The sequence below is a fragment of the Mercenaria mercenaria genome, chromosome 17 (genome assembly GCF_021730395.1).
Source record: "Mercenaria mercenaria strain notata chromosome 17, MADL_Memer_1, whole genome shotgun sequence".
Taxonomy (NCBI): domain Eukaryota; kingdom Metazoa; phylum Mollusca; class Bivalvia; order Venerida; family Veneridae; genus Mercenaria; species Mercenaria mercenaria.
Genome location: NC_069377.1, coordinates 38,840,768 through 38,861,829, shown reverse-complemented (window position 1 = coordinate 38,861,829; position 21,062 = coordinate 38,840,768). Strand labels below are relative to the sequence as shown.

At 33.7% G+C, this 21,062-nt stretch overlaps 1 protein-coding gene across 1 annotated transcript; it reads right to left on the bottom strand.

Moving 5' to 3' along the window:
* Positions 1–2,733: 2,733 nt before the first annotated feature.
* Positions 2,734–20,804, bottom strand: LOC123536977 (solute carrier family 23 member 1-like). Its single transcript, XM_045320504.2, has 12 exons — positions 20,378–20,804; positions 18,240–18,397; positions 15,467–15,570; positions 14,913–15,001; positions 13,381–13,562; positions 11,384–11,504; positions 10,842–10,998; positions 8,447–8,700; positions 7,063–7,192; positions 5,128–5,271; positions 3,864–3,959; positions 2,734–3,214 (listed from the first exon to the last, which is right to left on the bottom strand). The coding sequence occupies exons 1-12, from the start codon at positions 20,510–20,512 to the stop codon at positions 2,910–2,912; spliced, it is 1,875 nt and encodes a 624-aa protein (XP_045176439.2). The 5' UTR covers positions 20,513–20,804; the 3' UTR covers positions 2,734–2,909.
* Between the last annotated feature and the right edge of the window lie 258 nt (positions 20,805–21,062).

Here is a 21,062-nt window from a genome sequence, read left to right as displayed (position 1 = left end):
ATCGGATTATCAGTCTCCACCCAGTTTGTGTGATGTATTGTATAAGACATAATAATTAAACAGCGTTTCGATTATTGTAATAGGCTCTTTCACTCAAGAAGATCACTCAAGAGAAAAACAAATAATACCACTTACATTTCACAATACCATCTATTACATTCTCTCTTAGACATTGTGAATGTATCTTAAATATTTTTTGCAGCATAAAGCGAATCTTAGCGCAAGTGTGAGAATAATTTCCAAGATGCAATTCCTAGTCATTATCATTTCTGTAGAATTGATAAATTGTATCGCTTTTGATATTTGGTATTATAATACAGAAACCAACTTACTCAAAAAGAACTTCCTAAATTTATGGAAACTAGATGCAGAGATGAAGTTCAATATTTTCAACAATATGACGAAATAAATGAACTAAAATACCTCTCATACTTACCATCAATTACCTGTTTAAGTACTCATGTCTAACAAACAACTATGTATAGATTGTTTTGTATGCCTTCTGAAAATAATGACAACCCATTTCTCTTCTCATTGCTTCTTAGCTGATAACAACAGTGACTGTTAAATGACACGGCCTATAAACTGAAAGACTGGATAAAGGCTTATGTCGGTATAATACTAATTCAAAGAATTCAAAAGAAGAGTGTCGTTTCAAAAAGGTTCTTGTAAAAGACCTTTTCATAATCGTAAATTTGTTCGGAAAATGTCAACAACGTACAGCTGCATTAATTCATAAATATTTTCCCGAAATATTTCGAAATAAATAGCACACCACGGTCATTTCTAAGAGAGATATCTTCATAAGGAAATAAAATAATGTAAAAATTGATTGATTCTGTTGTCTATTTACATAAAATAGTCATGTGTTTCATTCTATAGATTCGAACATTGTTGATTCTTCAGCCGCCGCGGTTTAGATAATATAGACGTACATAGTTATATATTTGCCACAACTTTTCTCTGACATTACATTAAACAGGATTTGTACCTGTCGACTGGAGGAAAGCCCACAACACTCCCAACTACAGGAAAGGCGCCGGTAGCACAGGTACAGACGTGTATATCTCTGTCATTAGCTAGCTTCTAGAACATATTATATTTAGCCATGCAATGAAACACCTCAACTTCCATTAATTCTTACTTCTAGTGCATTGAAAGTATGAGTTCTTGATACAAAATATCAATCCAAGACATAGTAAAGAACCTAAACTCTCACATATACTAAATTAACCTAGCTCTTCGTGATTTTGCCAAAACCTTTGAATAAACCCATTTCCATTGCATTCTACAGAATCCTCTTCAGTATCATATATATGAATACCTTCTCTCATGAACGAAGGAACCCAACAGGTTCTTGTAAAAAGGGTACTACAGAGAAGCGTGCGATCCTTCAAGGAATCCCAAATGCTGCAGTTCTAGACCCTTTACTCTTCCCCATGCATTTACGAACTTCCTTAAGTTAATCGGCAGTCTTTCTTAACTAAACTCTACCGCAGGAACGAAGATACCAACAATCAAGTCTCTATGATTTGGATATTCAGTAGCAAATAAGCTTCAACTCGGAGAAACGTTACGTACTGTAGATTAAAATGATCTAAAGGTACCGACGACAAACTACTACATGTACTTCCTTGCCTCTTTCAAACAACCGACAGCGCCAAATACCCCGGAGCCTTACCATGATATTCACCCACATTCTGGTGTAATTCGTATATACAACAACGTTGCCAAGACCAGACACCGACGGACAACGGGTAAACAGTGGTTATTCCAGCCGCTCGCCAACATTACGGTGTTTGAACAATTCTTCTTCCAGTGAATTATTCTGGACTGGAGAAAGCTATTTACTAGAACCACAGATAAATCTAACGCTGCACTCTACACTGCGGGGACAGCCCATAATTTATTCTCGGCATAGATGTCATATACTGCTTTAACAGTAGGAGAAACTTCCCGTTCGGGAAACAATTACTTCCCAAACAGGAAAACATGACTGTAAATGTAGTATTCTGCTTCCCGCAAAATCACTATATTTTCTTTGTTTCTTTCAGAAGACCTAGTTGCATAAAAATATACATGATATCATTAAATAAAACACACCATTTTAAGCCCAAGATATTTTTCTACCGTTCAATTTTTTTTAATTTCCTAATAAATTTTTTATTCAACTTTAGAATTTCTAAATTTCAAAGTTTCTCGAATTGGAAACTTAACTTCCCCATCGAAAAACTGAGACATATTATTTACATGCATGTACATTTGGGAGGAAATCAATTTACTGAAGTGTTCTCATTTTATGTAAGAGCTGATATAAACAAAACTAACCAAAGTCCCTAGAGCACCAAGCCTTTTGAAATAAACAAGTAAAAAGCTATGAGTTTGCTTCCTGAACAGGACACAAGTTACTATATTTAGTGTCAAGTTTCCCATTCGGGAAGTAGGGAAAATCCCATAGATTTTTTTTCCGAACGGTAAGTTTGCTCTACTGTTTAACTACTCCAACTTAATTTTCAACTGTACAAATTGGTATAGTTGACTGCCTCATACCAACATTACTGTTCATCATGTTCTTTCTTTAAACAGACATAATCTCCATCAACACAACAAGAACAGCAGCAACATAAATACATTTAGCTTTCCTTTTGCTATAATTATTAGTGATGTGTCTGCGCCAGTATAATGGGAAGAAGGTAATTGAGTTATTACATCAGAATTATTATCTAATAACCATTGTAGTTTGTATCATACAATTTTATTACCATTTTAATATATTTCAAAATTACATATTATGTAGCAAGGAATAATAAATGTTATTCGATATGCGATAAAATGAGTATATATGGGAACTTTAACATATCAATCTATTGTGTAAAATAACTAAAAACACTACGCCCACAGACAAATTCTTAGAATTTTGTATTAAATTGTTCATCATTTGTTGTCATTGCAATATTGTCAGCAACATAAGTCAAGTCAGCTTCTCTGCTTTTTGACTTCTCCTTTTCCTCATCGACATATACTTCAAGTGTTTCAGTACTCCTTGGTCTCATGAATGTTGGACAGAATGGTATATATTCAAATATACGAACTTTGTCGAAACATCTCTGAATCAGCGGGAAATCATAGATATGCATATCAGATCTTCCGTTATTATCGCCATCTTCTGATAATGCAGTTCTCCATTTCTTAATTCCCCTTTCTTCTTCTGTACCTAATAATGCAAAATAATGTTTCCTCAGCCATTAATCGAATACTTTTTCATTTGCTATCAGACCATTACAAAGTTTTTCTACTCAGAAAAGAATTTACATTACTACCAGTTCAGAGGTAACATGTGGGTTGGTGTTCTACTTTTGGCAAACAATAATGCATATACGATGTAATTAAGCATATTGCAACAACAATTAAACGTTTCTTTTCTTATCATTTATGAAACAGAAATGGTTTAAATTATCATCTTGAGATGACTAAAATATGGTTATAATAGCAGTATCATTATCAGCAAAGTTGTATTAGGATTTTTTCTATGCATGGATGACACTTGCGCATCGTGTGATCCAGCCTTTAAAAATCCAAGAGAACAAAGTACAACCTTGCAAATCAGTGCAGTTTAATTACATAACTCTATCTATTTCTAGCTTTTTCTCATTCAAAATTGTAAATAAACTAAGGCAATTACGTCTAAACAAACATTTGAAACGGTCAACCTTTCGACGCATAGAACGTTGGGATGTCATTATTACGTTTAAAGCAATTAGTCTCACCACTGATTGTCTCCCCGTTTATGAAATTCAAGCTGTTGTCAGGTTTAGTATTAAAAAAACCCTTTTATATCGGATAACTATGGAACACGTATTTACCAGGTATGGCGTTATCTAGAATAAGACCAAGTGCTCCGCCAACAAACATACTTGTGCTGAGTAAAACTGTTAATATCTGGTCGACTACATCGTTGCCTACAAAATACATACGTAGCATCAAAGAAGAATATCAATATCTTGTCAATTACATTATTGTCTACAGAGTATACAGATAACATCTAAAAGACAATATTAATATTTGGTCATCTATAATATTGCATAATATCTGAGAAGGTTGCAGTGTCTGGTCGGCTACAGTAATGCCTACAAAATACAGGTAGCATCTGTAAACTCTGACAATATCTGGTCGACTACACTGTTTCCTACAATATAGACAGGTAACTTTTGAAAATACTGCTTATCTGGTTTACTATACTATTGTCTGTAAAATCAACAGGTAACATCTGAAAGGTCTGTCAGTATCAGGCCATCTACATTATCGCCTATACAGGTAATATCTGAGAAGGATTTTAAATATTTTTAATATCCGGACAAGTGCAATTTTGTCTACGATATATATCAAAAGTCAGAAAAGGCTGTCAGGATCTTTACAACTGAACTATTACCTATAAAATATACTGGAAAATAGGAAAAAATCAATATGTAATCATCTACACTATTGCCTATTCATTATTCTGGAAACGTCTGAGAATGCAGTCAATATCTTGTCTACTAAACTATCAAACTAATTACAAAATTATGTAAGACATGTCTGGCCGACTATGTTATTGCCAACAAACAAAATGAACAGGAAACATCGGAGACGACTGTTATCAGTATCTGGTGACGAAACTATTAACCTACAATTGTACTGAAAACGTCTCAAAAGTACAAATCTTGGTAATCACTTTATTGCCTAAAAAGTATCAGGAAACGTCAGAAACGTTTGTCCATGTCCAAATGCAAAACTGGCTACAAAATATGTAATGGACTTTGTTGAAGAGCCTTTGTGTTGTTCATTAGCAGCATTTGTATATAACTGACATTCCAAATTGACGCGCGACTATCAGGATTAGGTAGGTTATGGTGTTTTGTATTTTTAGATTGGACCAAACTGAGATTTCAAAATAAAATGAGAAAAGCTGTAGAATATTTATGAATATTAAGAACGTTTTTTGCAAAGCATAGGTTAAATAATGATTATTTAGACCTTTTTCAATTGGAAGAATATATATTATGTATAATATAAATCTATGTACAAATGTACAAATATCCTTAAAGTACGCGCAGCCGCGCACGAATGAAATGCTTATTTCTCTATTACCTGTTTGTATGACATCTCGATTTGCTGACATCCAGTTCGGCATACTGAACCCAAAGAATAAAGAAACACCGAGGATGAAAAGATTTCTTGACGAGTTTAAGTCTACATACTGTAAATTCGATAACCCAACAGACGTTATCATTCCTGCAAATAAAAATTTCAAAACAAAATCATGGGAATAAATGAGTGTTTGAAAGAGAGAATCATTAAGGATTTTTTTATTAGATTGAGAGTAACACGAACATGGTTTTATAGCGATAATTGTGGAGGAAGATTATTTCAGGCAAAAGAGCCCAACATGAAGAAATAATGCCGGGAGGGACACCTTACACATTCCCCTACCATTTAAACCTGGACAAATGACCATATCAACAAAATTGTGTACATGTGACTCAACGAGGGATGTTAAAAAATAACGTAGACTTTGTCTATAGCTCTTATATACTTTAATGAAGCAAAACAAGAAATAGACCATCGTGATTTGCAAATCTGATGTGATAATGATCATACACCTCCTCGAAAACAGTCACTTACACTGATCCAGTGCACGGTGATCATCTTTCAACGACGTTAACGACGTATTGACCTTATCTAGATGCTTTCATTAGCTTGTATTAATTTATATTTGTATATTGTTTTAATGAATCTTAATTAATAATACCTAAGTCATACGAAGTTGTTTGGTACGAATACTGAAAACAGTATGAATACTTATGGCAAGCGTCTCAGACAGGGAGTGCACACCATGAGCAGTTAGTCTTTACTCAAGGCATCAAACAGTGACATTAATGTCAAATCACGGACTTCCTATTATCTCAATCGACCTTCTCTGTCTTTTAGCAATTTTGGGCCATTTGCAAAACGTGATCAAGACTTAGATGACTGAACATTATTATGTCGTCTGCTTCATTGGTTTATAAATTTCACTTGATGTTTGACAAAATCTTTATGTAACAAAGCGAACGTCTGATTATCTAAGCGAACCGATGACGATATCAACAGCATTACTCACTAAGTTCAGGTGTTGTTTATTCCTACCTCCCACGCCTGAATGACGTCATACCTTTGGTACATGGCGTCTTGACATGGTGAGGCACATTTCAGTAAAAAAAAAGTTGACTTTCAGTGTGAACATTAGCGGTCGGATTCATATCATCACAGATGAAAGCGACTGTGCCGGTTACGCGTAGCTATGGAAATTAAAACGTTCTACGTGCTTCGCATGTAAACAAAAATGTATGACCGACCGAAGTACACAAAGATTGCGAATTACAAACATATATCTCACATTGCACTATAAACAAAAGTCAGCTTTTGACAGCAAAAGACTACGTTATTTTTGAACAGCCTTCGTAAAAAAAAATAAAAATAAAATTTAACTATTGAAAATCATAAAAATAAAACTAAAAGGTCTAATCTACCCTGTCATATTTAAGAACCAAATTTTAATTTAGGTTGATACTTGAACACGTATAAGATATAATCAAACGGCTACTACTAGGTATCTTTACTGATATCTGAACGATTATAAACAACAATACATCAAGGTATACATTTGCGATTTTTGATAATGTGTAAAGGTCATAAGATAAACAAAATTATTTCATTGCATTTTTTGATTTTGTTGAAATTTCAGTTTCAACTTGTTATTTTCTGAACATGTAAAGAGTTTGATGAATGTATTTTTTTTTTGTGAATGTGAATTATATTTGAAAGTTTCAATACGTCTGTATCACAACAGCAATATTTTAAGTGCCGAATGACGGATGTAAAATGTCTACTAGGTACGCTTCCAAAAGATCTTCTCTTAGATGACCGGTGGATTGTTGACAATACTACCGTGATAGGAAAGGAATCAATTAAAAATTAAATATTGCAATACATCTTTTTGACAGATCATTATGACAGAAATGAACGATTCAATTTTAGACTTACCAAATGTTATCATAAACATGCCACCTATAACTGGATCGGGAATAGTCGAAAAGAGGCCTCCGATCTTTCCCAGACAGCCGAGGAGTATCATTATAACACCTCCAACTTGAACGACTCGACGGCTACCAACCTAAGATAAAAAAATACGTGTTAACTTCAGATAAACATAGGGTATGAATAATAACAGAAGTATCGGGGTAAACCTGCATCAAAGACGTCTCTGACCTGACGAGGGATCTACTTTAGGCTCATACAACTAACCATTCGAGTTTTGGGTACCATTCTTCTCTGTATAATAATACATGTTTATGTAAAATTATCCTTCTGTTACTTTAACCTGTTCTTGGGAGAGGACCGTCTCTAATTTGGCCCAACCAGTTTGCTTCTAATTTCAATGCATATGTTAATTAAGATGTTTTTCAGACTTTCACTTACCTATTTCAAAATAACGGATGTGTATATTATATACATACATGTAACAATTCGTTTGCAATAAAATATGTTTAAAATAAAAGTAGAAAGTTAGAATATTTAGATAACTTAACTGATACTTAGATGATTGTTTGTTTAGTTGGCTTTTAAATCCAACTGGAAAAATTAACGTAACATAATGACATTCCAGAATTTAATGGACGACAAGAGGTGCTCTTCTAGGTATTATGGCTCTTGAGCTGAGCGTCTCTTAGAAAACTGCATGGCATCGTCACATAAAATAATCTACATCTAGGGTGTTCGAAGCAAAGGCGGCAAATGATAAGTGAACGTAACCTTGTCAACCAAGGCCCAATCTGCAGCAGACGTTGCCCATTGTCTATTTACTTAAGATCAACAAATAGTTTAAATTTCAATGCCTGGTGACCCTATGTTTTTTGGTATCATTTGAAAGTTTTATGTCTGCTGAACAAGAATTAGTAAACAAGATGACCATACAAAATATGCACGAATTACTACAGTCATGGTTTTGACTGCAAAATGTTGAATTTTACACTGTAATAATTTGATTTCTGTTAAAGTATAGAAACTGTTGAAGACTTTAAAGTAAAAAAATCTATAAATATTTTTGTAATGTAATTTACATTTACTTTTATCAGTAGACTATACACTTGGAAATGATACCAAAATTATATGAGTTAACCAGGCATCAATATTTGATATATTTTTTATAGCACAGTTATATAGAACTTGCTTATTTGTGGATCGGATACCTTAAGGACAAATACACAAACTAAACAATATTCAAAGACCTTTATATGTTTGGAGCCGAAATTTTTTTTTTAAAGAAAAAATAAAAATATGCAAAATCTGTAACAGTTTTAAGTCAAATTTTGCGTGTACTCTGGTACCTGTAACATGCTCATGGCTAGTACACGATCTCTTTCATTACCTTGGTGAGTCCTATTACTCCAATATTATGACTGTATGACGTGGTGCCGTTACCAGTCCCAATTGCTCCAGCTAAAAGGCAGCCAATTCCTTCTATACCAATTCCTCTGTTTATGGCATGTGTAGGTGGGGGTGGGGCTCCAGAAAGTCTGGCGCATGCATAGTAGTCACCTACAGATTCTATCATGGAGGCTATAACACCGGCCATCATTCCGAACACACTAGCTACACTAACAGTGGGAGCACCCCATTGTCCTGTTTGTTAATTTAGAACAAGAATATAGTAACATGAAAGCAAGTTTCAACGCTTGACGGAAGAAGGAATTTTTATATTATGACGATATTCGTATGTCTGGCGACCCGAAAAGTTTTCCACATTTTTTCATCATGAATGCTGGTACAATTGTATTATGGCGATATCCGTACGTCCGTCGACCCGAAAAGTTTCCCACTCAAAGTCATTGTGATCAAATATTGTAATAACTTAGATTCAGGTTGTATTGCATAATTTAACAGAAACATTTTTACTGCCATTAACATTTTTAAAGGGCACACTAGAATCTGGTCTTAGTGAGATTGCAGACACGTATTGGTTAAGGAACCAAAAAAAAAGTCAAAGTCAATGAGATTACTTTCCCATCGAGACCCTTGATTTTTTGTCATTTTTTTCTTTCTTAAATTGTGTACTCCACTTTTACCCTTCTCACCATTGCCACCGTACCAACCAGTAGGAAAATCCGTTTACCCACCCCTATCTCGTTTAATTTACATTCTCCTACCGCTTCAATTTTGAAGTTGACTTACTTGTCGTTTTCAACTGAAAATTGAAAATCTTTCACTTCTTAACTCCAGTCTTCAACACTCTCCCTGCGAATACATTGTTTAACTTTTAAAAGTCATACACATGATATTTGAATGCTATCTTAATAAGGCAGACCGATTTGCTGAATTGTTGATTTGTTCTCTCGGAAGATTATGAGCATTTAACAGTGTTGTGTACTACGAACTCACTAGCAAGCAATAAAAAACAGCTGTTCATATGATACTGACATTCCCACTGGTGATTTATCTGGAAAGTAGGGGCGAATGACTTAAAAGCAATGTCCATCCTCTTGTCCGTCTGTCTGCCCGTCCCTTCATTTGAAAATCTTTCCACATTTGTTTTGCGATATATTCAAAAATTTTAGCCTATTATTTTATTATGTTTATATTTAGGATCAAACGATGAGTGTTCAAGAATTTTAGCGGACGTATTGTTTTTGCAAAGGGTATGTTCCGTACTATTTTAAGTAATGCCTGCTCGTGTTGGTAGTATTCCCTTGACCACTCAGAGGATTCTGAACACACCCTTAGTAAATTGTGTGAAGAAAGGGTAGAGTTATGGAATATCTAAAACAAAAGAAAAACCATGTGTAAGACAGACCAGTCGCGTAATAAAATTTACGACGAAGGTTCCTATACACTTTGGACTGGTATCAGAAGAGAATAGTGTAACACTTTATTCGTTTTACAACAATCAGAAGACACCGTTTTCAGTAATCAAAGGAATTTGACCACTGAAACACTGGTTACGGAAAGACGAGCATAATTTTGTGTTTGTGAAAGGTTTCACTACACATTTACAGACTTTAGCGATATTACTGATATGACCGTTCAATTTATTCGTGTTTGCACCACAGAAATTAAACTCTATGTCTTGATTCACTTGGCCGTATATTCAAATTTAAAATCCGAATGGAATTAAATGACAGTTCATTGACTGACACGAACGTTTTACTGGGTCCGCATTGCAGGACGGCGAAAAACTACCGACTAGGTCACAAGAAGGCATATGCTTTTAGTTTTGGTCTGAAGTCATCGCACATATGGAAGCTAAAACCCAATAAGAAATTCAGAAACTTTGATTATATTAACTAGCCCGTGTTATAACTAAAATACTGTTTAAATGCCTAACCGATATTAAACGAACGAACAAACAATTAAATAAAAGATCAGCTTGTACTTCACAATCAAGTATGAAACAGGCAGAAAAAACTCCGTATTGTACCTTTTAAATTCTGTATTGTACCTTTTGTATTGTATGCTGCCGGACAACTTTCATAAATATGCATGACCAGACACAGTTCTATCCTCTTGTCCATAAATAGCACACATAAAAACTTCACTGAGTTCCATTTTAATATCGATTAACATTGAAGATTTCGTTCAATAACGAACAACAAACAAAAAAAGTAGAGGTATATAATAAAAGGGTCATTATAACAGTAGCTAGATCTGGGAATTTGTATTCGGCTCTCGTTGATTTTGCAAGGTTGGATCCGATCTGGCAAAAATCCACTCTAGCCGAATACAGCATTCCAGATCGAGCTTCTGTAATAATAACCCTGTTGTATTACCTGGGTATGGGAAACGAAACCATTCCGATTGCTGTAAAACATAGTTCTTTGTATCCGTTCGGGCGTTGTAACCCCACTTCCCTGGTATGTTAGGAAGAACTTCCGTTGCCGTTAGGATAGCACAAATGATCCATGTAATAACCATTGCAAGCAATATCTGAAAGTGTTACACAACAAAACTTTTGACCACGAATCATATTATTTATACATTTAATATATAATACAAATGCATTTTTTCCATTAAGATAGGATGAAAGAACTATCCACGAGCACATATTAAAGGACATTCTGTTATGACTTGGTGGTGTTTGGGATCTTAAGTCCCATATCATAGATCTAAGTATGTCTTTCGAAGAGTTTACTGAAACGTTTAAAACCATCTTTCTTCGATAAATGTCGCATGATTTCTGTCAGAGGAATAACAAGTAAGGTTTTTATGAATACCAAATACAAACATTTCCAAGTGTAAGTATGTTACAAAGAAATAATAATTGAATGCGTATGGCATAAATTAAAAGCCCTTAAATAAAGCATATTCGAACCGGAAATAAATCAAACACTGGTAGTTTTGTTGTTTTGCACTTCCTTCCGTCCATTCCGGTCATACAAGGAATTTTAATTTTCCCTAGGAACTGACTAAACAGTGTGACCAGAAACATGGTTCTGAAATAAACATTCTAATATGATAAAAATGCATAATATTTCGTAGACATGTCATTCATTTAAGGTAAGATTTGAGGATAGTTCGTGTATAGCTACGTGAACTTTTATATTTATTGTTGTCGAGTTTTAAGTGACTACTCAAATATGTGCCTCTCCACTCTTTATTTTGGCTAGCGCTAGCGCGCGTTCACAGAACCACAAAACATTAAGCCCAGATTGATAACTCCCGAATATGCAAGTATGCGATGAGTGACAAAGTCATCCCATGTTGACCATGCCGGCGGCGGTAAACACTCGACAACTGATATACTTTTGTCTAGACATTTATTTAAAACTTAAAGTCTTTTGAAGAAATCGTTTAATCCTAATGAATTTGATACAAATGGATAAAATACTATGTTACCAAACATTTTCCCACAGGTTTTAGAATGTTTAACTTTTTAAATTATATAGATAAATCTTAAGAAGCAATATATGAAATGTATTTAAATGTTTAAATAATCTAAAATTAAGATGACAAGGCAATAAAAGTATTAACTAAAAGCATATTTGTTTCCAAAAAACTTGAGACGAAAAGCAGCTTTTAAATTACTTTTTTATCTTACTATCAGTAATGTGCAGGATGCTTCAGTGGTTACAAAACTCTTTTGTAATCATAACGTCGTTAAATTGAGATAGTTAAAACACAAAAATAAAACATATATCAGTATCAAATAAGTAGATTATTAGATTATTTTAGTATGTTATACATATTAGCTAGTCATCATTTTTGCATAAAAATATTCATTCCTTGGATGTGCAAGACATAGTTTATTACATATTGTACAGACAATTGTCATGTTTTCCGTACAATTACTTTAAACATTTTGTTAATACAGTAAATCTAGAGGTATAACGTTGAACCACGAGTTGTTGTTTTTGTACAGGAGATGCATGACAAAAGTGAAATCAAACTCTTACGGCTTTCCACTACTCACGTTATTCATATCGAAATATACAATCAACGTGTAGACAATGTCCAAAAGTCAACATCAAAGTAAAATGTACGTAATCTGTCTTGTTTTCAATATAAGAAGACAATCGGTTAATTTATACATATGAAATTCTTGTTATAACTGCCATTATCGGACTATATGCGAAGTCGCTAAAATACTAGCAATTTTCTAACATGACATACATCATAAAAGCAAAATCATGAACGTTACGCAAGAATATTATATTAGTACAAAATAATAAGCTGTATGCCAAAAGAAGTTAAAAACTGACGTTTCAATAAATGTATCTCCTACCTCACTTTTGTTAGAGCTTAGTTTACATTACATGTTAAATGCGATATGAAGAGCAGATCAGCTTTTCGAGTTTACATAGTATTCTCATTGATGGATTTTTTCTTCAGCACCCAGTCTATGTTAATTCTTTTTTATATTAATTCAAAATATTTATCCTGCTGATTACACAGGAAACATACATTACACTGTAAGTACTACAGACACCCGAGGATACAAGTCTTCCAAGCTCAGTCATTATATTCTTGGTTACCTTTTGCAATGTTTTAGTCCTGATCTTTTTAGAAAGAACTCGCAACATGACAAGTTCTGCTGAACTTGCAATGTGTCCCCTTGTTAGCTTTGATTATTTGTGCTTCTTTTTCAAAACCATTGTTTTAACGTAATCACCAATCCCGTACAAGTATCTACATATTGATTAGCTTGCAGAAAGAATATGATATGTTCTAATTTCTTTGATATTTAGATCTGATACAACAGATATGAAATAGCATATCGTGTAGATTAGGCCTAACTCTACTTTAAATCTGAAAGTCTGACGATGAGAGGATATTAGAAAATAGAGCGTTATTAAAGTTACATCAACTGACACTAAGGCAATCCACCATTGTTGGGCTGCTTTATTAGCTGCTGCGGAAAACAGTGACATTCCAATAAGTGTTATAGTTGGCGCCACTGCTAATGGACCGACAAACTTGAGTATGATACCAAGGAGACCACTGAATCCAACCACAATTTGGAATAATGAAGCCACCATTACGGCACCTTGAATCTGTAACAAGTTTTTTATGTTTAGTCGAATAATTCACATTTTTTTGAACTATCGTTCCACATGCTTTTGATTTTATTTTCTTAACAATGGTATATGGTACATTTTTCTGTCTGTAAAGTATCACTGTACACAGAAAAAAAACTGAGGGATAAAAAGTATTCTACTTGCATTTTAGGTTTTAGTTCTCAGTGATATACACTTTGTTAGCTGTAAGTAAGGAAACATATAGATCTAACACATTTTTACACAAGAAATGTGAACAACTAAAGTGCTAAAAGTTGACGACGCTTGTTATGAATAGGTAACTGATACACATTCTGATGGTCAGGTGCTAATTACAGCCATCCCGCCTGGACATACTGTGACAGCTTGAAATATTAACTTGTAACACATAGGATCTGACAACGAGCTATTCATGGCCTCGTTCTGACAACCCTTCCGCTAGCCAATCAAAAGCTACCTTACAATATCCTGCAAGCTTTAAAAGCCGTGGGTTTTGATATCAACAATTTTTATGTTGAAAGATGTCAGATAGCCGGTTAGCTCAGTCGGTAGAGCACTTGCTTTGTAAATGAGAGGTCCCGGGTTCGAGCCCTGGATTAACTGCAAAAATTTTCTTACTCTTTGACATTCGAACAAGTTGTCTGGTTGGTTCAAACAAAAATAGATTTGCGAAAATAAAAATAGCAATATTGGAAATCCAAAATATACAGAAGACGAATGTGAATGGGTCGTTCTCAGATCTTCGTTTAGAAGATCAAGTACTTTAGTCAGATTGTAATTACAGCCATCCCGCCTGGACATACTGTGACAGCTTGAAATATTAACTTGTAACACATGAACGCATGCATCCATTTAGTTGTTCTAAGAGGGTTTAGTTTTTGTTACTTACAGAGGTGCTTCGCAAACGAAATAATGACCTGTTTCATCGTGAATACCAGCAGTTAGACCAACGGACTAAAAATGCAACGTTCTTTTCTACGCACCTTTATCCCGGGTTATGCTTATTATGTCTTGGTGTACATTTCATCGCTCGGGTATTTTCAATTTTCTTGTCATCATGTAATTTGAAAGCTTGAAGATTATTTGGTTACTTTCAAGTTCGCTTCTCCGAAAAGCCAGAACTGGTGTCATATGAGAAAATGCGGACGTTTGGTTCGAACATAAGACCTCCGACTAGAGCTGCCGATACCTTAACCAGTAGACCCTCACTCCTCTTCTAACGGTTTCTTTTCAATAAATGACATAATATTATATATCTTTATTCTATTCAAAATCATTTTGTATTTTCATGTTCAACCAAAGACATAGTCCAGGGTATAAAATGGTAAAAATTTATGTATCGACTACCTCTCTTATTCTTGACATCCAAATCTCTCGATGGCCGTCACTTCCAATGTCAGGTAAGCCAATAGCTGTGAAATTGACTATGCTTTCGTCTAAAACCACAAAAGATTCAAAAATATTTTTAGCAAAACAGTACGTGAATTTAAGTTTTGATCAAGGTTACATCTATTTATTTGAGCTTAATGTAAATAAAGTTCTCCAGTTCTTGAAAACTCATAAGAGGATCAGGTTAAGAATTATGCGTGGTTCTTTCCGACGACCTGATTCTGCTATATTATCATTTAATATGAAATACTATTTATAGAACATAATACATATTTATTAAACAGCAGTGTGTTAAAAGTCCAGACAATCCGGTGAATACAAACCACGTTTATTAAAAATCAAACTGTTGTCTTCAGCAATAGTCTCTCAATTTGCAGGGTTAAAATGCTTCCTATGCAAAAATTAACTTGTCATGAAACGTATGGTGTTCGTTTGTTGTGAGACTGTATTTGTCAGAAGACACTGAATTTGAAGAATATTACCTAAGATGTGTTTCTGTACATATTACTTACTAGCTTTTCTAGCCTCTGTGTATGGACATTGCCACTGTGGTTGAAGCATTATGGCTACAGCCGGTGCGATGAAACTTAGAGTCCCACCTTGAACTATTGGTAACCTATAAATTATAACTACTTAATATTTCTACCTTACATATTGACAATTTATCTTTGCAAGAAAGTATATTAATGAAAAACTGTTCAATTATTGATTTAGCATTATGTAAACGACACTGCATATTTACTGAAATGCAGACACAGTTCGCAGGCATCAAACTAAATAGTTCTATGGAATAGTTAGTAATATATGAATCAAAGTAGCATTTTCTTCTGTTAGTGTACAACAAGGGAGCCTGCAGTCATTCAGCTGATTTACTAGCTTTTCTTTTCTGAAAACAATACATTGGCTCTGTGCGTTTCAAAATGCAAGCAAAGGGGTATAAGGGAAGCTTCTGCGATTTGAGATTCTTTATATTGTATTAACCTGCATAAAAAGCGTGACCCAAATGACTATGAGTACGTCAAAACACACATTTATAACGCATCTAACTAAATAGTTGTTGAACGTACTACACAAAATTAATATGAGCCGCGCCATGAGAAAACCAACATAGTGGCTTTGTGACCAGCATGGATCCAGACCAGCCTGCGCATCCGCGCAGTCTGGTCAGGACCATGTTGTTCACTAAAGGTTTCTCTAATTGTAATAGGCTTTGAAAGCGAAGGCTGGTCTGGATCTATCCTGGTCGCAAAGCTACAACGTTTGTTTTCTCATGGCGCGGCTCAATTATCAATTTTACAACATTTAAATAATTACGTGAAAATGTGCCTTTTTTAAAAAAACAAAAAAGACCTGTATTATTAGGAGAACTCCTTTTCATCGCTAATGTAATTGTAGATTTATAACATCCAATTTTGAAACTCTTACCTGATCCTGATTTTTGTTTTAGATAAAAACATATGAGCCGTGCCATGGGAAAACCAACATAGTGGGTATGCGACCAGCAAGGATCCAGACCAGCCTGCGCATCCGCGCAGTCTGGTCAGGATCCATGCTGTTCGCTAACATTTTCAATTACGAATATGGCTTTTAAAAAAACAAAAAGAGCCTGACCATGGCGATCCACCTTTGGATCCTAATGCTGTGATAAACTCCAATGTTGAACTTTCCTGATCCGATGGTTTAGATCAAACATAAAACTAGCAATACTGATTCAGGCTGTAAAGCTGTATAAGGTCTTATGATTTTTGCTCAGTTGCATTAGAAAGATTTTGGTGGTTTTGTATGAAATATTAGTTTATTGCTGCATATAAATGTGCTACATGCGTAAATCAGACTTACGTAAATTGTTCATATGTTAAAGAAGTTTTAACTAAAATGGGCTATTAAAATCGAGATTGACAGGCTGCTATTTTTACTAGACGAAATCAGGAGTAATTTACTGTTTGAACGATTGCAGTAAAAGTGCAATGTCTTTATGACTAGCTTTTACTTTCTACATTAATGTTGCATGCAATAATGATTTTCAATAGCAGACTTATATGATTTTACAACATTCATAATTTCTATTTATGCTACGAAATAATATTTTGCATGATTTTTAATAAAATTGGAGGAAACTTTGCATGAATAATGTTGATACAGAGAATAGGAAAATGTTTCTCTAAAGAATAAAATAGGCAATGCGTTTTAATGAGCAACCTTCAGAAAATAAGATTGTTTATCATTATTATTGTTGTTGTTACTAATATCTTTATTATTGAAAAAAACACTTACACTTATCTAATAAAAAGTGGTAGTTGAGGATTGCGATTAGAATTTGAAAAACAACGTTTATAATTTCATATGAATAATTACTTATCAAGAAAATAATATTACTGACAGTTAAATGTTGGAACAATAGATGTGTTTATCATGTGTGAATAATTAACATGTTTATACATGTATCTATCTGCTCAACAGTCACATTTTCCTAAATGATTTAAAATCGTTTGCTGTTTTTGGCGTAATAAACCGTTTTCCTACTACATGACTTTCTATTATCTTAAAGACATTGATCAGCTATGAAATGCAAAGCTACGCAGTTGTAACTTTAATTCGAGTTTATGGCCATAAGAACAGAAGTGAGCACTCCTTTTAACAGCGTGAGGGTATATCATAATATTTCGTGGTTAAAATATGCATCGAATCCGCAAGAGCATATATCTGATGAAAGTGTCTATTATCGTCATACAAAGTGCTGTAAAAAATAGCAAACCAGTTAAATAGCTTTAATGGAACGTTTTTGATCGGACATGTTACTTAAGTTTATTCTACAATAATACTGCTAACTGAATCTGAAATTAGTACTTGGTAAACGAAAATTACAATTAAAGCTTCAATACACAAAATAACTTGTAAACAGCCGAAACTTTACTTTTTGTTTCTACCCTTGTATAAAATGTGAACCTAAAGGATGGGAATGTTCAGATTCTTAGTTCTAACTAACTGAGATAGAAAATTGTTATCTTGAATTCTTGAAATATTCTGTGAAATTAGCTGGATGACCGCTTGTAAATTATTATGACAACCTTAGTGAAAGAATTAAAAAGTTCAACATACAAGTTGATCTAGTTGAAATTTAATAAAGACTGATTGTCAAATATCAATTGTTTTCTGCTTAAGATATAAGCGTTTCATAAACATTGTACTTAGACGAGAAGTACTAGAGTCTAGGCGATGACATCGAACAGGATCGAAGTGTGATTTTAAACAAGGAATCATGAAGTCAATTGTAGTAGAAATTACCTTACTCCAAATGTTGTTTGAAGCAATGTTGCGATGCCAGATACAAAGAAAATAGTCCCAATAAGCTCGCCTAGTCCTACAGTATCTTCGTCTAAGCAGAAGTACTCCCTCAGCACGATTGGAACCGCAATGATTGAACCAAAGGCTGTCAAATAATGCTGAAAAAAATGTAATATGTCTATATGTGTACATTCTTTACAAATTTAGTTGATACATATATATTCCACCAGTTTCAATCATTTTATTTAGTAATTGTTTATATATTAGTTTCGAAAACTTTTGCATTTTGTTTACATATAAACATTTGCCATGGGTCATAGGCTTGTAGCTCGTTTTCCGATCCAGTTATCGAAAAACCTTATACCTTTTGACTGATACAGTAGAATGCTGATCGCCTGTCAAATGTTGTCAACATGAACAAAGAAAGTGAAAGATACCTAACATCCTGTTAGATTTCTTCGCCTCAGGGTTTATACTGTTGTTTCCTACAGGATTCTTATTTGTTTTGCGTTTACCGCCGTTTTTCAACAGTTTTAACAGGCAGTTAACATAACCAATGTGTCCTTGATTCTGTTCCAGTAGTAACATTTTCTCCGCAAGTAATTACCAACTTTTCAACATAAATCTACGGTGCCCCTAAAGTGACATGTTACACACTTTTTTTCCAATTAGGTAATTTGAGACTTTTTTTATTTCGTTTAAACGAAATAGTTATTTCGTTTAAACGAAATGATTTCGTTTAAACGAAATAAGTTATTTCGTTTAAACGAAATGATTATTTCGTTTAAACGAAATTAAACGAAATCAAAAAAAGTCTCACATTACCTAATTGGAAAAAATGTGTGTAACATGTCACTTTAGGGGCACCGTAAAAATCAGAGGTACAGGGTGAATGATTTCAGATGCAATGTATTTTATTAAATCGTCACGTAGAACATACGAGATAGGGCATACAATTATGTTACTTGATGTTATACTTGTAACAAATGCAAAGTATGTCAAGAAATTGCGTCAATTTTGTGCTCTACGTGGAACATGTCTCGCACTGGGACCGAACTCATGTACCCGCGATCCCTTCGGAATTATTTGTAAGCATTATGTTAATTAACCTTCAATATGAAAGAGACAACGGAAAGTGTGCACTTCAATTGTAATAAAAAGCTAAGCGTAATGTGTTTAAGTTAGATAATTTTCTGATCTCTTTTTACAGACTGTTTTAAGTAGGCTGAAAACTGAATCATCTATCTACCGTTTAATTTTTTTGTATGGAAAACAAAACGTCTAACATAACACGAAATATAAGCAAACAGTGAAAGATAAAACGATAACAACATTATATTAACTTATCTTAAATTAATATTGTATATATATATACAGTCAGGTTAATTTGTTCTACGTTTAATATATTACTGACCCATTATACGGACTACTTAAATTATGTTTAAAACATATAATCACTTTTTACAGTTATATATACTCTTTATTTCCACATTTGAGTGATTTACATAACTATGACAAAAAATATAATATAACACCACAGACAGGTAACATATATACAAAACTATAAACTAAATAATTGAAATATAAATATTGAACACATTTACATAATTTGGACTATATGAGCATTGGTTATGATTAAAGATTAATCTCTTCATCTCAATGTAATACTAAACATAGATCATTGCATATTATATCAATGACAATGCTACATATAATTGTGTTGTTTTGAACAAAATAAAACAGACATTTTTTGTATCTGCGTCTCTCTAGTAATTACAAAACTGTAAGCAAACAATAAACCATAACACAAAAATAGCATATAAAAGATGCAGTAGAGTAGAAAACATGTTCTAATCAAAACGAAATAATTTATAAGCATTAAGCGTTAATTAGCGTTCACCATTAAGGAGACTGTTTAATGTTTTCCGTTTAATGAATAATGTATGACGTACAGCTTAATTTGATCCATGCTTATTAAATAAGACCTAATTTTATAGACAACTTTAATTAATAGACATCTTTTCTCATATCTTATTTGCAAGTAGATCTACAAATGAAAACATTAGATTACGAACTACTGAATAATTTCGGAGGGACATTGCTCTCATTTGTGTTAGTATAGTTTAATATTTACTGACCTGAAACCCAAGCAGCAGACACAGGTACCAAGGTGGCGTTTCCTCCACAGAGTAGACCATATTAGTCGACCCTCTAGTCATTTTGGCTGTCTCCTTGTCATCAAAAGTTTCCTTTTTAACATTATTTGTATCCATGTTAATTGCCTTGCATTCTTTAGGGTAATGATACTTTTTCACGTAGTGTAGATAAAACTTGTTTCATTCAATTAAAGTCATGCGTTTATACTTAATAAATTCAGTTTAACATCCATGGATGAACACTGTTTAGGGTAACAGAAATTGATATAAATAGTTTTAGTGTACTAATCATTTGGGAGAATCTTACAGGTTATCAGAAATATATGATTTACTTATTTCAGATGTACACATCTATCGCTCATACAATGATCTGTTATTAATTCATCAAAGGGCCTTGAATGTCCTCAGATTCGCCATCATGGTCGAGCGTCTGAACTGCTTGAAGAATATGCAGAGCTAAAAAATCTGACCCAAGTTTTATTATTTTTTCTCTACCTTTTTCGATTGTCCTGTACTAATCGTTGTCTGATTTGTGTACAAGTCGGTAACCGTACGCCTATGTGTCTCAATAGATATTAAATTTGATTTTCACTGATATAATTTTCTGTTCTAACACCAAAATCAAATGTAGATAATGCATAATGAAAATCTATATAAAATAGGTGAT